A 24,498-nucleotide genomic window follows, 5' to 3' on the forward strand; every position below is an offset into this window, starting at 1 on the left:
TCACTTCTATTCACATATAAAATAAAAATGCATAATTACCAATAAATCTATCCTGATAAAACTTTCCTTAAAAGCAACCACATTCGACCTGTTTGGCACCAAGTTAACTTTAATTTTAACTCAAACTTTCATCTCGCTCAAATAACTTTAAGCTTTAGAGAAGATTGCCGATCATGTGAAGTGCATGTCTTGTGACCACACACCATCTCAGCCCGTCTCCCGGCTGGCTGACGGGGTAATGAGGTGACGGCTGATGGCGGCTTGTAAAGTTGTAATGAGGGCCGATTTGTGAATGACACAGAGGGCTGGAGCGGGTTGGAGAGAACACGATGCTTAATGAGCGGGCCGGCCGGCTGAGCAGTAACCCCGTTGTACCGGCTTGAGCCAAGAAAGAAGGGGTGACAGAGGGGATCGGGAATTTCACGGTGGGACAGCACAGGAGGGCCTGATGTTATTTAGGGAGGCAATGAATAAAAGCTGGGCTGGAAGGTAAATGGGGGTCCTGACCAGCCCCTCTGCTCTGCTTATTGTGGGGATGAAATTTATGGCTGAAGACTTCCTAAGCCAAGGACTCCCCACGTTGACTGGTTAAGTGCTATGAAACAGTTCGACAAAGGAGGAGGCAAACAACACTCTGAGATGAGCGACTGCAGGAGAGGGGACAGTGGAAAACAATGTGGAAGACGATCTGCATGAGAGACACATGTCTAACGTAAACAGCTGGTTGAATACACAACCACATTCTGAAATCTGAATGAATACACCAATATACAATGGCTGCACGTGATGAATTAGGTGTCGAAGTAGAAACAGACGATTTCTTTATTATAAGAAACCCCTGCCAAATCTCTACTGAATACCAAATCTAGATTCAAGACCATAACTCTGATATGTGCTCAATGAACATGTGCTCTTGGAGAGGAAAATAAACTCTCCCATGTTCTTCTACAGTTAGACAAGACATTTTTTTGATCAGTTACTATTATTAAAACGCTAATAAACATAACAAATAATAATTATCATTGTTTCTGCAAATTAAACAGAATCTGCTTTTTATTTTTGATTTCAACCATTGCTGCTGCATTTTTAATTTTATGACTAAGCCTGGAGGCTATAGGAGCAGTTTCTATGGTTACCTGCGTCCTCTATTGTACAGAGGGTGCAATGTTCTTAAAAACTGGTTGATGCTGAGGCATCCGTCAGATTATACAGGCCTTAAATTTAACCTGCCGAACAAACAACTCACTGACCTGTTGGTGTTAATCCCCTGGAAAATCACAAATGAATGACCTAAATTTGCTGGCAATTAATGCAATTTATTTTCTGCCGGGTCCATGTTAATTCACAGCTATTAGCTGGTACTGTTAGAGAAAGATAATTTAGTTTTTATAATGTTTTGTAAAGTCATTATAATATCTATCATGCAGGCCAGTCATTTAAAAGCACTTCAGTCAGGAGAGACGAGGAGGAGGAGCAACAGAAAGAGGTTGATGAAGGAACATTCCATTTATTGTAAAACAATCCCCACTGTGAATAACACTGAGACAATTTACAGTGAAATAAAGGTAGAAATTTAGATAGAAAATTGGAAATTATTCACACTTTTCACACTTTATAATAAATAAATAAAAAGGATGGAGTTCTGTAAAACATAAATGATCCTATGGGGCCTTTAAATGGGAAATCGACGGAGCTCCAAAACGAGAGGCAACAACAACAGGAGGAAACGGTGACCGATGAACCTGCAAAGAGGAGGCTGAGTAAAATCGGAGGAGCAGATGGTGATTGGCTATAATTGTCTGTTTAGGTGTTTCTTGCCAAAGGTCCTAAAAACACAAATGCAAAGACTTCTTTAACTTGTTTGTGTCTCTATTGTATTTATTCCTGCTCAAGCGTATTCATGGTGCCCTGTCAGATGTCTAGAAAGCACAAGTTTTCCACGCGGTGTGCCTTTAACAAGCTTTTAGTGCATAGTGTGTGTGTGTGCGTGCTTGTGTGTATTGTCTTACGAGAACTCCTCGGCCCATTGAACAACATTGATGAAATGGAGATGAGTTAAAGTGTTAACACAAAGCCCTGCAGACCCCTGTGTCGCTGCAACAATGAGACAGAAGAAAGTGAGAGCCTCTTTGAGAAACAGAGAGAATGAGCAAAGAGTGAGAGGGGGAGAAATTAAGGGGCAAACTAAAAAAAAATAAAGAAAAGAAGAAGGGCTGTACCATCCTGAGAGCAGGAGGAAATGGATGGTGGGCCAAGATGACAGAATAGAAACCAAATGGCAGAAAATAGCAAGGTAGCTAATCCCTGCAGAGATAAAGCAGCTATATGTAAATGAAAGACAAGAAGTTTGGTCATCTTACTTTGATCTATGAATCGGGCTCCCCCTCCTCTCCTCCTTCACGCTCACCTTCTTCTTTTTCCTCCCTTTTCCTTGTAAGAAAATCAAGTCTTATTGAGCTTAATCTCACTTAATGGCATCCAGCTCCTCCTTTGTCCCCTTGATGCTAATAGATTCCTGTCCTTTCACGCCCCACTATTCACATATCTACTCTCAATAATCCTCTTATGGGGTAGCAATTATTTTGAGCATTTTATCAGCATTATGATTATGATTATTTTCATTATTTCTATTCATGCAGGCAGTACGTCTGAACAAGTTATGGCAGAGAATATCCTCCCTCCCACCGGCGCAGGCTTTTTCCAGAGGGCTGGCCGGTTTGCAGGAGTGAACCCCATTCAGGGAGACACATTTTCTGGGCGTTTGAACATATTGTGGAGTGAATGTAATAAGTAGCACCAAATCACCCATTCCAGCTCCTTAACACAGAGAAACATCAAGAATTTGAGGATGAAGGAGGGAGAGGGGGCGAATAATCAAAAGGCCTCCTTTCTGCAGAGCAGTAATTACACGGTCGGGTTTTGATCTTTTGCTTGTTGGGGGGCGATGAATGGGGTGAAAGATGAGGACTGTTTCACTATTTACGGGTGGCGTAGACTCCGTAGAGGGTGGAAGACGCTTTTCAACTCAGCATCACGTCAGCATCAACAGTGAGAACCCCATGAATGAGGCGAGGCAAAAGCTTTGCTTCACTTCATGTTCCGTGTGTGAATCCCTTCAATAGTAGGAGAGCAGGCAAGGGACCGGCAAGGGACGGGAGAGGAGCCAAAAGCTGAAATATTAAATTCAGTCTGAGGAGATGCCAGAAATGAAGGTGTACATTATGACATTTTCCAAGGCATTTCCCTGTCTTATGTTCATAAACTAATATGGAGCATTTTATTTTAGGAATAATCTCATTAACATTTTTATCAACAAAGCAAAGAAATTATGTTCATGAACTGACAAGTCGCAGTTTTGCTGATGAAACGCAAAAACTGTTCATTGCTAATGTTTAACTTCTGTTTCTGTCAAAATATTTCAAAAGAATTCACAGCTCCTGTGCAGAAAAAGAAATATATTATTATTATTTAATAATATAAATAATAATTATTATTATTTAATAATAATAATAATAATGTATATATCTTGCGTATTATTATTTATTATTATTATTTATTAATAATAACTATAATAATATTATTATTATTATTAACAAATGCTGATTACAACAACCCAGGAAGTAAATAGATGTCCCAGTAGGTGGATAAATGAATGGGTTGAATATAAATGTAATGAACAAAATGTATTAGATGAAAGAAAACACATGAAGACAATATAAAATTGTGTGTCAGCAACAGAGCAGCAACACAGATGACTAGGACTCAGAGCTGTTAGATATCAGATACATAATATCATAATATCAGCAAATACCCCCCCCCCCCCCTCCTCTCTCTCTCTCTCTCTCTCTCTCTCTCTCTCTCTTTCGCTCTTTCTCTGGACCCAAAATTGAGACATTTAAAATAATAGATTTTAACATTTCATGGTAAAACATGATTTGGTCCTTCTTTATAATATATAATAATTTATTATTGACCCAAAAAGCAACAATACCACCAACATCACACATTCACATTCTACACCTCCTGCGGGATCAATCAAAGCCGTGCTTCTCAATAGCAAACTAAGAAAATGAAAATGCTAATTACAGCTGTAACAAAAATGAGATTATTATGGTTACTTCATGAAACTCAACAGCTACAATATAGATCCATTGGTTTACAACACAACAGAGATTAAATGCAGTAAAATATTGTAAAGCCATTAAAAATGTTAAATAACAATTCATATAAAGTCCCTCTTCCTAAATCATCATCTTCATGGTGTCATTTTGGGAATCTTGGAGCTGTTGTGGAGTGACTGAATCTGGGTAGTCTGCAGACTCCACAGGGGCACAGGGGCCCTCCTGAGGTCCTGACAGAGCTCCACTGCACGGGGGCCAGCGAGGCCTCCATGGAGCTCTGAGACAACAGCGGACATTTAGCAGATGATGGCGAAGTGGAGGCAGAAGAGGAGGAAGAAGATGTTGCTGAGGTGAGAAGTGATTCCTGAGTTAGGAAGAGCTGACTAGGACCAGAGATTAGGGGCCACCCTCCAGTGAGCAGGAGCCGTGGGACCGGCCCTGTATTGACCCCCATCCCCACGCTCACCTCCCCCAGCAGCCGCCGCATCTCCTGCAGAGATGAACCCAGGAGGAGAATGTAGTTCCTGGCCAGAACTAGTGTGGAGATCTTGGAGAGCCGGCGTCCTGGAGGAGCCCCAGGTTGGTGGGACTGAGAGGAGGGTACAGGAGATGGTGAGGAGGCGTAGGGCACCATGACCTCCCTCAAGGCATCCATGGCAATATTCAAATCCTGCATCCGCTTCCTCTCCCTGCTGTTGATCTTCCTCCTCAGTTCTTGCTGTTCCTCAGGACTCAGCTCCCTCTGAGGTTTGGTTGATCTTTGGCCGCTATGGAGACCGAGCATGGGTGCAGGATTCAGGCGGGAGCTGACGTGGAACCCCGGACGGCAGTGGGGTACATCCTGGACAGAGCCGGGGTCACAGAGAGCTAGAGCCTGCTGCTGAGACCTGATCACCGGGTTTGATAGCACATTCATTCTCTCCTCAGAAGTGTGCTATGTGAGCTGTACTTCAGGGCAGTATCTAGAAGTACAACAAAAAAGTTGTAAAAGAAAGCAAGGAAAAAAATATTGCAGAAATCAAATCTTCATTTCCTCCAGCTGGTGATCCCGCTTTGATTTCAGCATGCAGCTGTCATCCAGCGCAACAAAGAGCCACCAAACGTGTTGAAGTTGCGTTTCAGAGGTTTCTGCCTGCACAAGAGAGAGAGAGCGAGCAATCGAGGGCTTCCTGAAGTGGTAGTTCAGTTTATCTCATTTCCACAGCTGTGTGGGGCGAGGAATGGGAGCTCACACAGTGGAAAAGCGAGCTAAATGCTCCCCTCACATACCCCCACCTCATCTCAACTCCTCCCAGAACATGGCGAGCTATTTGGAAACACAGACATGCATGACTGTTGATGTTTGATGATAAAAGGGAATCAACTGGTGGAAGATGTTGAAAACTCGAAATCATTGGATTTAAAAAAATATTATTTCAGTTGATCTTGCAGGTAGATCATTGGGATTTCCCTTAGTTCAGGAAACATAAAGGCACTGGAGATGAGGATTTACTGTATCTACATTGGTCTGGAAGCTACTGTTTTGAAAGTGTTTTGCAATTTTGTGAAGAGAATCAACCTCAAAACTTTGATTAAAGCACAACTGAAACTGGAAACTGGCCTGAACCGACGTTCATGTTGGTTCAACGTTTAGCTTTTCTCTCGGGGCTGCACGACTTTCCCCATTTAAAGCTATGGCTGCTGTTGAGAAAGAGTTCTAATTGCATCAAGCAAGTTGACATATATAAGAAGATACAATTATGAATTGCGCTTTTTACACACACATTCACACGCCAGTGGGCGACGGCTGCCATGCGAGGCGCTGGGAGCAATACGGGGTTCAGTCTCACGCCCAAGGACACTGCAACATGTGGAAAAGTCAGAGCCGAGACTCGAACCGCTGACCTACCTGGACCTGCTCTACCAACTGAGCCAATGCAGAAACAGAAACGATCAACTGCCAGTTTAGATAGCGAGGTTGTTGTTTTTAATAGAGGGAACAAACCTGGGAGGCATTTAATTGGAATAGATTTTGTATAGAAGATAAAAACTAGGGAAACATTATATGTTATATGACAAGAGGGTTTTCACTTTCACATCTTTTTGTACAATTCAACAATATGCGGTGGTGTTGGCCCTTCCACGATGAGAATTGATGAGGATATGACATTTGTTGGCCATCATTCATTTTACATTGACTGTTTCCAAACACGATAGTTTTGCTTTCCCAACATCCTTAGTTGTACTTCAAATGTGAACGTACTAAAGTTAGAGCATGCTTGACATCTGTAAGCTAATGTCACCATTGTTTTCATTACCGGATTCTAATGTTAATGCCTATTTAAATGGCGGCTCTACACAGCCTGTTCAAGGCGCTGCCTTGTATGAATGTTACAAAACAAAACAAGGATATCGCTGCTCCTCTACCTTTGAGCCGGCGCAGGCTTTTTGACCATATATTAGGTGCGTGACACACATTACTCACATTACTTAGGTGCTCAAACATATGTGTAGCACGTGGCACTGGATGCCCACACTGCCAGCAGGCTATCTACAATCCCAGACAGGAAAGGTATTAAACCTCCACTGGTTCGTCTAACACGCTGAAGAGCCACTCGTGCAGAAGTGGACTCCTTTAGTACCTAATAACATGAACGCATCATAATAACATGAGAATTAAGTTAATTGGAAAGTACACCGATTGAACATCTTGCAAGCTATCAAAATCAGGACCCGCTTGTCCTTAGCCAGAGAGTGGGCATTAATCGTATTAGCATCAGTAGTAATCGTGTCAGTGAGCAGGTTTTACACAGTGAATGGATAAACCATTGTGTGCTGGCTGCTAATTGATGGGCTTGAGGTGGAGGCCATTGTTGCCCAGCTCTGAGCGGCTACGTTAACAGAACTGGCTGGCAGAGAGCTGGGCACGGTTCCAGACAGGCAGACAACAGACCGATTGACTCCCACCACAGGTGAAGCTGGCCTGGGGCGCCCAGCAAGGCTGGAAACCTCAAATGTGCCATTCATGAGCAACAAAAAAGGCCTCAGCATTATTCACAGAAGAGTGCGCCTGGCCATCCTTTCTTTTTTTCTTTTTTTTTTTTGCACACCCCTCCTTGTGAAACGGAGGAGGGAGGGATGAAAAGGAAGGCAGGGAGGACAGGGGAAGGACAGCACCTTCACAAACAGAAAGCAAGTTGTCTGCGATGAAAGCAGACATTTTCTTTTTTTCCGCAGCCGCTCTTCTGTTGTTGTTCAACAAGTGAAAGATGTGTGTGGAGCCGCTTCCCTTCCCGGCCAGCGGTCCGGTGGCGTCCGGATGGTGCTGTGATTGAAGCTGAATGGACGGCTGCAGACGGACAGGAAAGGGAGGGCCTCATGAAAAGGGCCCGGCGGATAGCCCTCGCACCTGCAGGAGAACAGAGTGCAGACAGCAAGGATGAATGTGTGTGTGTGTGTGTGTGTGTGTGTGTGTGCTGCCTGTCTAACAATGAGAGGTAATAAACTTAAACTGAATAATGAAAGAAAACAAGACCTGATCAATTTGACTCATTATTTTCAGATCCTATTTCTGTATCAATGACGGCTGCAAAGAGCCACACATCCAAAAGTCAGAGAAGCACAGAAAGAAAGACGCTGGTGTCCCCCAGAAAAATTCACCTCCCCCACTTTTGTTTAACACACACTTACAAGGGAAAGAAAATTGAGCTTGATTTGGGTCTGCAAACCAGTATATCCGCCTCCCAGCCTCCAGGCTCCTTTGAATGAGGCTGGGCCAGGGCCGGAGCACCGGTGGCTTCAGTCAGGGAAAGACTAGCGTCTTTATGGAGCAAGGAGTACTGTCCATCTGGACAAGGCCATCCAATGGTGGGTCTGCACCTGGGAACTAAATGCCTCATCTGTGTGGTGCCATTTCCTGCAGCTGACACACAGGAAGACACCTTCGCCAAACTCCTCGCTCCAGCACATTGATGAGAAATAAACCCCAAAACGGAAAACAAACAGATTGATTCTCTTTATGGTATTCTTCATAAAGACTTCCTTCCATGTGTCTTCATTGTTTGCATTCGTGATTTTGAGTTCAGATAATGAAGGCCTGCTGTTTTGTGTTATTATTTTTTTATATATATATAAAAACAAAGGAAAGCTATGAGTCTCAATAAAGAAGCACTGAAGATGTGTTTGCTGCCTCTCTGGAGGACTCGTCATTGTGGTACTAATTTCAGAAGACGTCTCTTCAAATTGGTCTAATTAGTCAGCTATTTATTAGTTATTAGTTATTTTATTTGCTACAGCCCTGACAGGCCACCAGTTGATTAAAATCCAGACATATACAGAAATTAATAGCCAAGCTTGTCTTCACACTTTTTGAGTCACCAGTTTACTTTTATTATAAGTTCTTGGACTGAGTAACATGTAGAGTCCACACAGAAAAGCCCAGTTGTAAGAGAGCACCATCTGTTGCTTGATATTTAAAAATCCAGTTCAGAAAATCCTTATATCCTTTTTTTTCTTTGTTTCCTATCTTATGTGACATAATTTGAAATAAAAGTCAGTCACCTCAGCATCCGGTTTAATCAAATCAAATTAAATTAAATTCATTCATTCATTTTCCGAACCGCTTTGTCCGTTACCGGGTCACAGGTCGTGCTGGAGCCTATCCCAGCAGTCAGCGGGCGAGAGGTGGGGTACATTTTATCAGTTGATGCTCCTCTTCACATAATAAGAATCATGACATTTGTAATCTGTTAATCTCTCATTTATAAACTGCATTCTAAGACTACTGTTATAAAATTGAGATTGACTGCACAATTACGGTTACAAACACCTGTCTTTGAAAGAAAATGGGATTTAATCAAGAACTTTCTCAATGTCACAAACCATCCTTCACTTTAAGTTATTGCAATGGTAATTCATTTATGTTGTGTAATGCCCGGTCTCAGAACACTGTTTGTAGTAGCTTTTTTTTTTATTTTATTTTTTTATTTTTTTAATGTATTATTATTATTATTATTTGTACTTGTTGTTTCGTTTTGTTTGTTTTTTCTGTGAATAAAGTTCAAAAAAAAAAAGAAATTGAGATTCTCGCCTTAATTTGCTTAGTCTCTCTAATCATAATAAAACAACTGCCTTTTGAAGATAAAAATGATATTTCTGCTAACCTTTCCTTTGAAATTTGTAGCTTACTAAATTGCTAATGGTGGAGCTGCAGCTGCTATAATGTAAGTCTTAATTCCCAAAGTGTCTTCTGTCTGATGAGGAATTAACAGTTGCAAATGACTGATTTCTCCGTGTTCCTGAAGCCGCCCAGATGCAGCAGCAACATCGACAATGCAGCAGAACAGAGCAGGACTTTTCAGAGGGAAAGGCTGCTCTGCATCAAAGCAGGGATGGCGGACACACTCATCTATTCTGCCTAACGCCTGCTCTGTGAGGCCTGGCCAAAGACATGAGAAGATTACAAGCTGTTAATAAGGTGGAACCAATCAGCTGAAGGTCTGCTTTTGTCCTTCCCAGCATGCTTTGTGAGCGCTGGCCTGGGATAGTCGGCGTTTGGCGCTGATCAGAGCGTGGCAGGGATAATGATGGTGGGAGGGTTGTAAGGTTTAAGCCCTCGGGCTGTTGGTGAAAGAGAACCTAAATGCCTCATGTCAATAGCTGCCCATGCTCAGTTGGTCACAGTTGTTTAAATGCAGATGGACGTTTGCCACGTTCGTATTTCATGCGTCTAAATGGCACTTCTGTCACACATATTTTACTTGTGTTTTCTGGCTGAAAATGTACAATCTAGCTACAGTTTTGTGGCAAATCTCAAAGTATAGCCTGAAAATCCTGACACAAAAAGTGCATATATAATCATATTTTATATACATTTATTTGTTTTAAGAATGAACCCAAGTATTCAAATTCCTCATTGTGGTCATTTTTTTATAGCCCCTAACATAGCCTTCTGTGAGTCTCTATTGTTATGGCAGATGTTCCTGTCTGAAACAAAGCCACCAGGGATTTGTTGGGTGTCTGGTAATAGGAAATTGTTAGTTAGCCCCCCCCTCCCCACCCCTAACTTAAAGAATCCTTAACACCACCTGAGATTCTTCTTTATGAGTTTCATTAATGATCAAGGAAAATGGTGGTTTTACTCCTATTTGCATGAAGGGTGGTGCAGCAAGAATAAAGTCCATGTTAGGGTGAAAGCTGATCGCAGTGTGATGGATGAGGCTACGCATCCCTGAATCCTAGAAGTGCAACAGTTCAGGTAAAGAACAAGATCCAAGATCACCAAAATGTAATAATCTGTTCCTGGTAACATTCCCAACATTTAATGAAAATGTTTTCAAGATCCGTCTGTAACCTTTTGAATTATGTTGCTATCAGACAGACAGACAAACAAACCAACGCCGGTGATTTCATAACCCCCGCCTCGCCATATGCAATAATTACTAGACTCTACCCCCAGGCAATTGGACAGAAGGGTTCCTGAAAGTACCAGGGAAAAAAATAATGTTTGTGCTGTTTTGCAAATGAATCCATATCCTGTTACTTTATTTCTAAAAACAAAAACAAAAAACAACAACACAACTTTCCTCTTGCCAACTTGGTTTCCATAGTTTCCCTTTGGACGTGCAATAAAAATTTCAAATACATGTTCACTGCATTCTTATTAAAAAATAAATTTGAAAGAACGTTGCAATTACTTCCACATTGCTTTTTGTTGCAGAACTGTTCCGTAAAAAATGAAATATGAAGTCAGTCTAATCTATTTGCAATGCTGAAACATGTTGGGGCACTTTCTATGAAAGTGTCCTTATTTCACAAAATCTTGGTAAGTCAGACTGGCAGATGGATGGTGGCTGTAAGATGATTCTTTCAGGCATTGATGGACACATCTGTCGGCCTACACTCTGTATCACACACAAACACACACGCAGCTGATCTCCTTGGGACAACCCAGAATGTCCCTGCAATGCTTTTCAGCCTCCTCCTCCTGCAGCTCATTCACCTCCAACTGTGCTCCTGCTCCTCACAGGCTCTCAGCACATTCACAGAAAATCCCCACTAAGACCTTAGATCAGACTGAAGCATCCAGCACTCTCCCTTTTTTATTCAGCCTCCTCTTGTCAATCCGAAGCAGGTTTACCACAGATGTTGTCCAAATTCAGGATTGGCCTCCCACTGAGGACTTCTGAGCGAGTGGCAGAATGATAGTTTTTTATTTCATTATTATTTGGGTTAAATAAGAGAACTAAATACAAAACTAAGATTGAGAAAAGAAAAGATGAATTTTCTTTCCTGCTGACCAGCTTACTTGTAAATCGGATGACAACTGTGCCGAGCGTGGTGCTAATTTGATTTATGGAATAGAGACCCCAGGGGAAGCAACAACGCAGAAAGCAGACATATGTTGCAGAGTAACATGATAGCAAGCATCGGTAACTTGACAAGTTATTAAGGTTGTAGTTATTAAACAGTCTCACGGTGGGATGGCCACTGTGGACAGAGAGAATCACAGTGGACAGGCCATTTCTGGCTATAAGATATTACACTGAATCCTTGTGGAAAGTGCCAGCATGCTAAGATGCTTACCAAATTGATATTTAGTCTTTACAAATTAAAAAAAACAGATCATCGTTTAAGAGCTGTGAATTACATTTTTGCGGCTTGAATAAATTCAAGAGGACCTTGATGGAGGTCTAATTCTAGTTCGAAGGTGGAAAGTTTTGGTAGGAATTAGTCATTACAGCTTTGGTCACAGCGAGTACAGATTAATGCACCCATGAATAGTATGATTCAAACTCTGCTGTGTGTGTGTGTGTGTGTGTGTGTGTGTGTGTTTCTCTGAATCCTGTCGTCTTGTCTTCCTTTGTCCAAACATCCCAGCTGCCCGTAGTGAGAGCTGGGCCAACAAACCACATGGGACATCATCCACATGGTACACACACACACGTGTGTGTGTTTACTATTTGTACCATAACACATAATTATAGTTAATGGTTCTTTTCTTTTTTGAGGAGGTTTTTCAGTTTTTCAACACCAGGACTGGAGGATTCATTTTGTAGTAGAGGTCAGAAATGTTTTAACCTTGAGCAATGACACATCCTTGCTCTATCTCTCTCTCTCTCTCAAAGGTCAAGTTGGGTTTTGTCTTTCCCTGCTACTCCTGTAAAGTGCCTTGAGATCATTTTCTGTTGTGATCTGGTGCTAAAGAAATAAAATTGAATTGAATTGAATTGAATTGACTCAATGCAGTCTGAGTTGAAGAAACACATACAGGTTTCATTTATTCAAATATTAATTGAACTCATTTGAACATTACATTTCGGGCTCTTTCGTAGTTGTCCGACGACTGCTAATTAAATCCATGATGTATTTCAAAGAGTGAGGACATGAAAGAAAGGGATAACTCTAAATTTAGATAGATAAAAATATTCACATGGTTGCATTCACTGTAAGACCAAAAGCACGTGGACATGCTATCATAACTTCATATCTGACTTCATGTTGCTGCACTACCAGCCTCCTCCTGCTTTCTTTCCTCCAGACTGTGAACCCGGCTTCATGGTTTTGCTCTCATTCAGCCATGAGATCATCAGTGAGGTCAAACTGATGCTGAGTGGAAAGTCAATGTTCAGTTCACCCCACAACTGACAAATCAGGCCCTTCAACTTCAAACATGGAAACCATTTCTTTATCAAGGTAGGGGGGCAAACTGTGTATTTTTCTTATTATTTGTTTTAGATTTGAGGCAGGTGCAGGCATCATATCATCTGACTCTCTTCAATAATGTTTTAGAGACCCTCATTCAAACTGCTGTCCAGCAGTCTCTGCTGGCCCCCGTCACATCCCTCTGAAACCTCCGTGTTTCTGCACCGGTTGATTCATGTTCCAGTCCAGAACGACTCAGTTGTCTTTGATCTTTAATCCCATCCTCACTGTGTCCTCCTTCAGTCTGTGGAACCGTGTGGCCATTCATGAATATCCAAAGGTCTGCTTACTTGACAGGATTATCCCTCCTTTCAAAGCTTGTAGGGATGATTCTTCGGCCACAGAAAAACACTCAGTGAATCTTCTCCTCTGTCGCTTTGTTTCTTTCATTCTTCTTCATGCTCTCTCAGTTCTTTTGGTCTTTGTCCCTCTGGGGTGATCTACCCAATGAAGGGGTGCTTTGGCTGCTGTTCATAGATTATTGGACCGACACCCAATAGTTATGTTAAGTTGTTTTGAATATCAGTGATCAAGACATTATCGAGAGTATCGAGACCGACGCAAGACCAATACATTTGGGGGTGGAGACCGAGACAAGACCAAGAAAGCAAGGAATTTTTAAAATTATTTTCAATTCAATTCAATTCAATTTTATTCTTTAGTGCCAGATCAGAACAGAATGTTATCTCAAGGCACTTTAGAGGTGTAGCAGGGAAAGACAGAACCCAACATGACCCACAAGAGCAAGCACTTTGACAAAGGAGGCAAGGAAAAACTTCCCTTCACCAGGCAGAAACCATGGACAGAGCCATCTGTCTTAACCGGTTGGGTTGAGGAGAGAGACACAGCGGTAGAAAGACAGAGACAGAAAGGTATGAGGAGAGTCAAAAACAAAGAGAGGTAGAGGCAGAGAGCAGGAGCAGACAAAAACATAATGTAACATATAATTAATGTGTCCATCTTGGGTCCTGTTACCTTATTATGGAATACTTTGCTATTCTGGTCTGGACTCTGAAATGTGTCCATCTCCAGAACTTGAGATGACAAAAAGATCTCAGCAGTGAACATGATTGTGCTGAAGATGAGAATTAATATTTTGAAGGCTTTGCCTGACTTTCATCCCTTTCTACCAACTCCCCATTAGTCTCCTCATTGGTTCTCTTGCTCTTGTTATGGTTTTTGTGCAGTAATGGGAAGAGGATCTCAATATAGTTGAGAGGAAAGAATCCTGACCTCAATCACGGACAGAAGGACCTGGAGACTGAGACAGAAATATAGCTCCTTGACTCTGGATATTGTCAGGCAGTGGAAAGAATACTTTGAGGATCTTCTCAATCCCATTACCATGTCTTCTATGGAGGAAGCAGAGGCAGAGATCTCAGAGGTGGACATGTCCATCACCTGGGCTGAAGTCACTGAGGTGGTTGCCAAGCTCCTCGGTGGCAGGGCACCCGGGGTGGATGAGGCTCTCCCTGCACATCCAGTCTCTGGATGTGCAGTGACTGCCTTGGTTGATCCGTCTCTGTAATATCGCATGGCGGTGGAGGACAGTGCCTGTGGTCTGGCAGGCCAGGGTGGTGGTTCCACTTCTCAAGATGTGTGCTCCAACCACAGGGGGATCACGCTCCTCAGCCTCCTGGGGAAAGTCTATTCCAGGATGCTGGAGAAGAAGATCAGACCTTGGCTAAAGAAGGAACAATGTGGTTTTTGTCCCGGTTGTGGAACACTGGACCAACTCTACATCCTCCATTGTGTGCTTGAGGGTTCTTGGTAAATCACCCAACCAGTCCACATGTGATTTGTGAATTTGGAGAAGACATTTGACCTTTGTAGTATCTTGTAGGGGATGCTTTGGGAGTATGGGACCTTTGCTAAGGGCTGTCTGGTCCTTGTATGACCGAAGACAAAGCTTGGTTTGCATTGCCAGCAGTAAGTCAAACCTGTTCCAGGTGCATGTTGGACTCAGGCAGGGCTGCCCTTTATCACCGGTTCTGTTCATAATCTTTGTCGAATTTCTAGGCGCAGCCAGGGGCTGGTAGGGGTCTGGTTTGGGGACCACAGAATTTCATCTCTGCTTTTGTTGGCTTGTTGGCTTATTAGAACTGGGCCTTCCAGTTCTGGGGTGTACTGGGGTGATTTGCAACCGAGTGTGAAGCCAGTGGGATGAGGATCAGCACCTTCAAATCCGAGGCCATGGTTCTCGACTGGAAAAAAATTGGTTTGCCCTCTCCAGGTCGGAGGGGAGTCCTCCCAAATGGAGGAGTTCAAGTATCTCGGGGTCTTGTTCACGAGTGAGGAAAGGTGGAGCGTGAGATTGAAGGAGGGATCGGTGGTGGAGAAGGAGCAGAGCCGAAAGGCGAAGCTCTCGATTTAGTGGCCAATCCACGTTCCTACTCTCACCTCTGGTCATGAGCGTTGGGTCAAGACCAAAAGGACACGATCCCAGACACAAGCGGTCAAAATTTGTTTCCTCCGCAGAGTGGCTGGGTGCACCCTTAGAGAATGGGTGAGGAGGGCATGTCCCACTGGAAGGAGGCCTCCCTTTACTGATAAGCAGTAGAAGATTGATGGCTGGAATACTGCTGCGCTTGAACTTAAGTCAGAATATTAAGAACATTCAGAAAATTAAACTCGCAATAAAGTTGCTTCTTGGAATCCTTTCAGCAATAAACATTAAAAACATTAAGTCTTTCAGAGTCTTGGTGAAGTATTGTTTTTTTTATTACATTGATCAAAACCAGAGATTCCTCCTCCAGTAACATCCAAGTAAAGTTTAGATTAAGCTAGGACCAAATTGGTATAGACATGATACAGCTTTCAGCACGTGTGAAGATGCATGTGGAGGGCACCGACTGCTGATGCTAACATCACCCCCCTACTAGCAACCTTAAAGCTCAGTAAGGCTGTTGTTGAAATTCATAAAAGTTGTGGAAGGTGACAGCTAAAGAGTCGCGGACTGTAGCTTCACAACGGTCACAATAGGACTGATTTTTTCATCTGAATGTGAAACTGCCCCAAAAACATCAAATGCTGTCCTCAGCCCTCCGTGGAGGACATCGCAAAATCTCACTGCCGAGAACCAAGGCCATCACCGGAGACCCCTCACACTCCGCCCATCGTCTCTTTGACCTGTTGCCTTCTGGACGGCGCTACAGGTCACTCAAATCGCACACCACCGAACTGTCTCACAGCTTCTTCCCATGGGCCATACGAACCCTCAACAACAATTAGAAACCATCCACTTCCCAATCAGGACTAAAACACTGTGCGATTACGGCAACAACTATGCAACTACCTCAAATAACGGTCGTTTGTCACTACTCACCTTCATTACCATCATACTTGAATTTTTATCGGTTGTGTCTATTTGCATCGCTTGACTTGACCTGTATAGTGCACTGTGCAGAGCCTATTTAATTTCATTGCATCACCATGTGTAATGACAATAAAGTGCTATTCTATTCTATTCTGAGTAGTATTTTTCTGATCCATACTGTCAGCGTGTCTTTGTATTAGAATGGTTCTCAGCATATAAGAGAGGGCGAGCAGATGAAGCTGTGTTAGAACAGACATCCGTCCCATGGGAACGAGCGACCTCTGAGGTCTCAGATTCACCTTCGAGCTCGATCTACTCGCTTGTAAGTGTTAAATCCTGCCTTTGTTTCCGACAGCTTCTCTGTTTGCTTATCTTCTCTCCGTTGTTTCTCCTTTTCTTCATCATAGACTCTTTCTGTTATTCCGCCACAGATCTTTAATCCTTTCAGCTAACACAACATGATGTGAGGAGTTGAAAGAGTGTCCGTCTGTGCAGTGTTTTCACTGAGGTTTAAATCCAGCCACAACAGTGTAAGACTCATGCTTCCCTTCTGCCCAAAGTTATGAATATTTAAACTGTCACAGAAGCAACCGCAAACTGTCAGCAACAATGGATACGTCAGGCTGCCACCAACAGTGGATGAGGATCTGTTTATTCAAATGCAGGCACAGGCATGTGAAGCCCAGCTGCTATTGGCCAGAGTGTTCAGGCAGAGCTGAGAGGATGCTGCTCAGACTCTCATTTAACTTCAGTTAAAGTTTATCTGGTTCATCTGAGGCAATCTCAGTATAGGCATATAGTATAGAGTGTGAGAGTTAGTGGTTTTCTGTCTCTGTGTGCCCCCCCCCCCCCCCCCCCCCAGAACAAGCTGGGATAGGCTCCAGCAATACCCACGACCTGCAATGGGGATAAAGAAGCTGAGGTCGTCTAGGCTACAACAAAATGATGGATGGATGGATCCCTGTGATGAACTAGTGAATTGTCAAGGGTGACCCCCCCCCCCATCCGCCACCTAAAGCTGTCATAACACTCCCCAGACCCTACACTAGAATGAATGCATGAATGAATGAATGACACCCAGCGTGAGACAAATAAGGTTCAGTATAGATATGATATACTTGATGTCTTTCTGTGCCATCAGTATATTGTGAGATTTTCCCACGACAGCTTTATCGATTGTTTTGCCTTTCTTGTCTTTCTGTCACCAGTCTTTAATATTTATTCTGTTCCAGGTGCAACTTTGTTTTAGAGTTAAAAAGCAATTCAACCTATGTCTTGTGCAACCTGGAGAGAACACCAATGAAAAATGAATGAGTGACTGCATTTAAGGGAGTCTTGTGACTTAATTATCAATTACCGTAGTCTAAATATTTATATTGCATATAATGGGTGTCTAAAGGTAATATTTCTGGAAAACAGCTCCTTTTGCTATAAATATTTTTTATGAAGGAAATCTTACAACATAATAAATGTCAACAACCACAGTCAAAATACAAAAAGAAATAGAATCAGTTAGGAAAATCTTAATTATTAGATATCTATGAGTTGTTGGATTTGCTCTTTAATTAAAAGATAAATGTGTCACAGAAACTACATTTTTATTGTGATTGTAGTGAGCGATCACACCAATGTTTGGTTATAGTTATAAATATGTCAAGGCTGAGAGCTGATAAACACAACTGAATCTCTCACTCTTTCACTTCTCTTTTTCTGTTCTGCCTCAAGCAGAACAGCCGTATTTTTGATACAATTTAAATCACATCCTTGACAAGAAATTAAAAATCATAGTTGAACGTTGACCCACTTGAGGCATTCCCTAAGCGTGCTATATACATGTTAGTTCACCTGTCTCTGCAGGGCAGGAATTATTATTATTATTAGGAGGGAACTATTGTATTTAATGTGTTATTGAAGTGAAGGTGATGAAAATCAAAATACAAATGCAAATTTAAGAGGAATGCCCTGCTCTAATTTTTATAGTAATGCACAAATGACCTCTTCTCTGAAACGTCCTACAGGACGATGAAGGACTTTGAATAATTAAATTTCAGTAATGAGACGAATAAATATGCATGAATATTCAGGAATCACTTAGTTCATATCATTCCAGGTTTAAAAGCCTCTGGAAAACATTGCAACAGGCCTAAGAAGCATCGGTCTTAAATCATCACAGGATTCTCTGCGATTTTCATCTTTAGCGGCTGTTTTACACACTCAAATATTCATAATGACGATTCAATGTAAAAAATATAAACAAAAACTCGTGGTTGCTCTCATGCTTTAAAAATAAAAACCGCTCACGAGCAGAAAGTTAATCTGGAAGAAGCCCGGCGTGCGCTGGGATTGGCTCCAGCTTGGCCCGCGACCCGATGACGGATAAGCGGTTGGCAAATGAATGAATGAAGCCCGGCGTGCAGTAATGCGATACGTGTGGGAAGACGCTGACTTACTCATCATCTGAATCAAAAAACTTTCATACGTTTATTTTAGCCTTAAACCAATATAGAGGCTGCAATTTTCCAACTGGTTTTGTGCTTTTATTAAACTTTAAATGTTCATCCGGATAGAGTTAAAGTTAGGTTTCGGTTAATTCCAATAATTACATAATGTATTTTATATGTACACCAATTTATTTTATTTTATTTTTCTACAGGCACTACTAAAGGGGTTTTTCATCACCTCAGCAAAATTTGACTTGTTATCAATTTCACTAAGGACCTTTAAAATGTGGGGCTGATTATATGCAGAGCTAAATGATGCCTTCTGCATGAAGAGAAGTGCAATTCTCATCAATCATAACTTTCTTCTGCAGCCTGTTGGTTTAAACATCCATCCAAATGAAAAATTGTGACAGCGAGTGTAGTGAAAAGGAGCATCTGCAGTATGCAGGGTATATTTTTTACTTGCACTGAACAGCTGTTTGTGCTAAATGCGTGTGTGGCCCGTGGGCATATATATAATTAGACGTGTTGACCTTCTTTTGTCTCCGTATTAAAAAATACACCGATTTTGCCCTTTACAATTAATCGTCTTTATTTTACATTTTAAATTGCAACACAATCATACATTCATCTGAAATGTCCGTCCAAAATAAGTAAATAAATATCATTTTCATTTTTTTTATTAAAAAAATAAAGAAGTGGCCGTTTCTTGCAGATGGAGAATAACATCCTACTGGAATGGGAAAAGGAACAAGCATCGGATAGGACAGATAAAATTAAGCAGGTGTAACATGTGTGGAGAGTCTCCCCAAACATTAACATGACTCTAATATATAATATATACCACTATTTAAGATGAATAAACCATCTACATATTTACACTCTACATTGTGGTTTGATTGGCCCCCAGTTAGTTAATCAATTAATCAATCAAGCAATCCATCAATCACCAGCGATTCAGTTTGATCTTTAAATAACAGAGATTCCTGGCCATCAATGTTTATTGTGCTTTGGGATCTCCGTAAAGAAACACCTGTTACTATCGAGGTTAACTATTTCATTACCGTAACGCACTACGTTAGTCGCAAAACCCCAAAACCCCAGCGAGGAGCGTCAGATCGTTGGTCTCTGTTTGTTCCTCTGACGCAGCGGAATTAACAACGAATATAAATAATAAGTGTAACAATGTGAGGAGGAGGAATGCGTGACCGCCACAAGAGTTCGTATCCATCGAGTCTGAGTCACTTTGAGTCGCCGGCCAGCCTCGGTAAGGTGACGGCGCTCATGCTGGGTACATGCGGAGGCGGCGCTTGGCACATGCTGCACGGACAAGGCATCCCGGTGCCAACGCCCCAGTGCTGGAAGCTGCTGCCCAGCGGGCCGGCGCCGGGGGCCGGGGGGGGCGCTTTGAGCAGTCCGTGATGGGCTCGAACTGATGTGACAGCTGCGAGGCCTGGTGCCGACAAAGAGGCGGCTGAGACGGCCGCCGGCGGGAGGAGCGGGTGGTGCACAGCGTGGTGCGAGGCGTGGGAAGCCGCCGGGTGTCCCGGCACCGGCCCCGCATGCGTCATCGTCCCGCAGGCGGACGGGTGGAAGCCGCCGTGGTGTCCGCTGCTGCCGTAGATTTCACTCACCAGCCGCTTCATCTCTTCCAGTGAGTTGCTGAGCATCAGAATGTAGTTTCTAGCCAGCAGCAGGGTGGCAATTTTGGAGAGTTTACGCACTGACGGTCCGTGCGCGTAGGGCATGACCTCCCGCAGCCCGTCCATAGCCACGTTGAGGTCATGCATCCTCTTCCTCTCGCGGCTGTTGATTTTGAGGCGGATGGTCTGCAGGTCGCCCTCGGACAGGAGTTTATGGTCTTTCTTCGCCAGTCGCAGGGCGAGCGCCTCCTCATCGGCGGCGGAGAGGCCGCGCAGGCCGGGAATGTCCGACGGAGAGTCGCTCTGCGTGGAGGACACTGCGCCGGAGAAGCCGCGCACGGACTTCTTCAGTGTGGACAGAAAGATGTCGTCCACTTCGGGAGATGACGGTCTGCTCGTGTCTGAGTCCATGGTCCTGGTCCAGCAGTGTTCTCTATGGACAAAGCGCCTTTCATTTAATGCCACGATCACAGAACAATCACCCATTTATTTAGGGTAGGAAAAGCGAACATTTATTAACTAAACAGAATTTGGAGGAACATTTCTCTTCTTTCTATTTTTATTTTTAATCACCATTTAAGGAATAAGAGATAAGTTATTAATGAGTGCCCACATCTTTTCTTTCTTTATTCTTTCCTCCATATTAACAATGTTATCTGTAACATTAACCTGCATTAATAATTAATTAGCATATAATAATAAATAATAAATATCAGACACCTACCAAGAGTATTTCCAAGCGCGATGACGAGAACACTTACACGCCACATCCACTTGTTACTCCAAATTGCATCTGACAGTTCTGTTGGCACGCCTGCGCGCGGCCGCTGGTTTTTATAGCGGGCTGAGGCTCACAGAGGCCGGGTCACCAGGACAACGCAGTTTCTGTCCAGGCTGGCTCCCTGCGACCAATCAGCAACACGCAGGGAGGAGAGGGTGGGATGGGGAGGAGGGTGACAGAGGGTCCTCCAGCGCCTGATGTAATTACCAACACACTGCATTAAGTGAAATCAGGCACACCCTGCCTACATATGGCCCTTCTCCGGAATATGTTGGTGTGCGTGTGGATGGATTTGATTTAATGGAACAAGTATTCTTATCAATCATTACAATCATTTGTCTATAGGATCCATAAACAGTGACAACATAAATCAGAATAAATTCTAGTGATATAAATACGCCCTACGCGTTGAGATCCAAAAGTATGATCGCAAACCAATAAAAATAAATATTGAACTTTTTACAGGCTGATTGACTTTCTATTGAATTTATAATCATTGTTTTTTATACAGTATCTACATACATTTGTTCGTTTTGTCTATTTTTTTAAATTCTAAAACCATCAGAGTTGCAGCCTACCGCAGTATAAAATCACCCCCCCCCTCAAATGAATAACGGATCGAAGCCTGATAAGCAGCTCAAGGTGGTTCCTGCTGTCTGTTTATGGCGCTGTTCTCCGTATAACTGCTGTCGACCAGCAGCTGCTGTTGAAGTGCATTTTAACGTTAATTAATGAAGTGTGCAAATTTGTTTTTAACGGTTATGATCCGTAACATTTCAATTAGTCTGCGGCGGGCGGCAGCGGTGCGGCCTGCCGCAGGCGCCACGGCGGCCTCCGCCTGACAGAAGGGCCCAATGCGGTGGTTTGCTGTCCGACGTAAACTCAAACTGACAGCAGCATTGTCCCGAAATACGCTGCGCTCCCCAACGAGGCCCGGTCAGCGCTAATTGCCCCTACAAGTAAATGTGTCTTCAGACTGGGCTCCGAGGAGGGAGGATGCCAGTGTTTGTTCAGGCTGCTGATTAAATATAAGGTTAACTCCGTCTCTGATGTTCCACAGACGCGGTCCTGCGATGCCTTCAAAGGTGGATTTTGATTTAAAATAGCTATTTATGATGGGATATTTCCATAAATGCACCGAGCAAAAGTTCTGATAATATTCGGTTAATACAATATTTAAAAAATGTGTAATTAAGCCTAAAAAGACAATTCCATCAAGCGTCACAAACTACTGAATGAAATGTTTATATGTGTATATATGTATGTATATATATGTATAGAAATTTATAAAAAATTAATACAATATATATAATATATATATATGTATAAGAAATTAATGTAATATATTGTATTAATTTTTAATACATTTCTATACATATATATACATACATATATACACATATAAACATTTCATTCAGTAGTTTGTGACGCTTGATGGAATTGTCTTTGATTACGGTCCAATTCAATTTGACCGGCCTGAAAATCAATCCAGACCGCAACCAACGTCAGGTCAGATGTCATCGAAACGCCAATGACACACTCGTACACACGCACGCACGCGCGCACGCACTCACACACATTTACGCGAGTGTGCGCATCACACATACACATATATTTGGCCGGTATTGAATACTTTTAACTTGGTCTTTTTAAATTGGGGTCTGAGGGTCTCTGCTAATATTTAATATTAGTTTATGGGGGCGGCTGCGGCCCGGTTGGTAGAGTGGGTCGTCCAGTGATCATTATATCAGTGGTTCAAATCCCAGCTCTGACTGTCCGCATGTCAAAGTGTCCTTGGGCAAGACACTGGACCCCAAAGTGCTCCCAGTTGGCCTGGCAGCACCTTGCGTGGCAGCAGTCGCCCACTTGCGTGTGTGTGTGTGTGTGTGTGAATGTGTTAATGTAAGGGTTAATTGTTTGAGCAGTGCAAAAAAAGTATTTTTTTTCTGTCTTACTGTTAAGCAATCAGCCTGTGATTATTGTAATACACTTTTACTGTACGTTTACTACTGATGCCATGTCATTCTCCTTCGGAGAGGAATGGGATTGTGCTTCCTTATTGGTCTATTTTGTTCTGGAACAAGAGAAGAGCAGACCGGAGCACAATAGCTCTGTGCATTTCATCCTTCATCCAGCAGTTTGCAGTATAGTTACATCAAAAACAATCAGAAATATTTCAGCAGGCTAGAACAAAAACGCTGCACTATAGTCCCGTGTCTATAGACAAAAGTACTAAACAGCAAACAATAGAAATAAGCAAAATAAATAAAAACAAATAAAATGTAGAGAAAGCAAAATGCATCTTGGTGCCAGACATATTTCACAAATAAATACTTTTTCCTGGAATGTAAAAATGTGAATGTAAAAAACTGAAAATATTAATATCATTACATGTTTATTATTAAACCATGGCCAGACATCTGATGCTTTAGCAGCCGTCACTCTTCTGGCATCAGGCTTTCTAACAGATGTTTATAGAGGTGAAGTCAACCCAGTCGGTCTGTGTAGGTTCTCAGTCATCCAGGTCATCGTAAATCACCTCTTGGGTCCTCTTGGATGAGGTGAAACGTCTTTGATCTAACTTGAACAAGTCCAGTTGACTGCTGTTCTTTACTCACTGTGATAAACCCAGTCGGTGGTCCGATTCATCTCAAAGGGGTTAGATGTGTTGCAGGGCAGGGAATCGTGCAGACAAGACAAGCTCTTCTTCGGAAACTCCTGAAACCATTTAATTATGGCATTAGCTTGTGCGTGGTGATGTTGACATGTGGTGGTAAGTGAGACATTTTCCTTTTCTTTTGACTCAACTATTACACACATGAATACTCTCATATTTTAGTTGTGTTTGATTAGTGCCATGAAAAGCAGCTCTAATCCCCAGGGTTTTTCAAATATCATGTTCTCTTCCAGGTTTGACTCTCACGATCTGCATTCCATCATTTCCATCCTCTCTCTGTTCATCAGCCTGGGTGGCGTTGGGCCCAGTGCTGTGGTGAATACCAATAGTGAGGAGGAGCATATGTGAGCCATACTTAATCCTACTAATCTGCCTCCAAACTAGAAAAAAAAGAAAAGGAACAAAACAGCAAAAAAAAAAGAGAGAGAGAGAGGAGGGTGGAAAACAGGAGAGAAGGTTTCCCTTTCTGTCTGGGGAACTGACCGACTGAGGCCAAACGAACAGAAAGACGTGAATAATGTTCTGGCTCTCCCCTCGATTCCTTTCTCTGCCAAATCTTGGAACGAAATGAAGCAAAATTCTCTCTTTTGTTGAAACCGAGTGAGGAACGTGAGACGCCGCCGCCTGCCGCCACCATCGGGGTTATTGTGCGTATTACTGTGTGTCGTGTTGTCTCCTCGTTAGATTCACATGCTGCGCTCTCAAATTAATGATTGTTGCTGTACATTTAATGACAAAGTTAAGTGCCAGTAAAAGTGATATTCTGTCCTGAGATTATTTAGGGATTATATTATCTGTAGAATTAGTTTTTATTTAGAATCAGAAAGCTACACTCTC

General features: G+C 42.6%; 2 protein-coding genes across 2 annotated transcripts; both read right to left on the reverse strand.

The window, feature by feature from the left end:
• Positions 1-4,263: 4,263 nt before the first annotated feature.
• On the reverse strand, positions 4,264-5,037 carry olig1 (oligodendrocyte transcription factor 1). The gene has a single exon (XM_068746742.1). It carries the CDS (start codon positions 5,035-5,037, stop codon positions 4,264-4,266), a length of 774 nt encoding a protein of 257 aa, XP_068602843.1.
• A 14,764-nt stretch (positions 5,038-19,801) lies between these two features.
• olig2 (oligodendrocyte lineage transcription factor 2) lies at positions 19,802-20,620 on the reverse strand. The gene has a single exon (XM_068746507.1). The coding sequence runs from the start codon at positions 20,612-20,614 to the stop codon at positions 19,802-19,804; it is 813 nt and encodes a 270-aa protein (XP_068602608.1). The 5' UTR covers positions 20,615-20,620.
• Positions 20,621-24,498: the final 3,878 nt, after the last annotated feature.

This window comes from Brachionichthys hirsutus, chromosome 12 (assembly GCF_040956055.1).
Source record: "Brachionichthys hirsutus isolate HB-005 chromosome 12, CSIRO-AGI_Bhir_v1, whole genome shotgun sequence".
In the NCBI taxonomy this organism is placed as follows: Eukaryota; Metazoa; Chordata; class Actinopteri; order Lophiiformes; family Brachionichthyidae; genus Brachionichthys; species Brachionichthys hirsutus.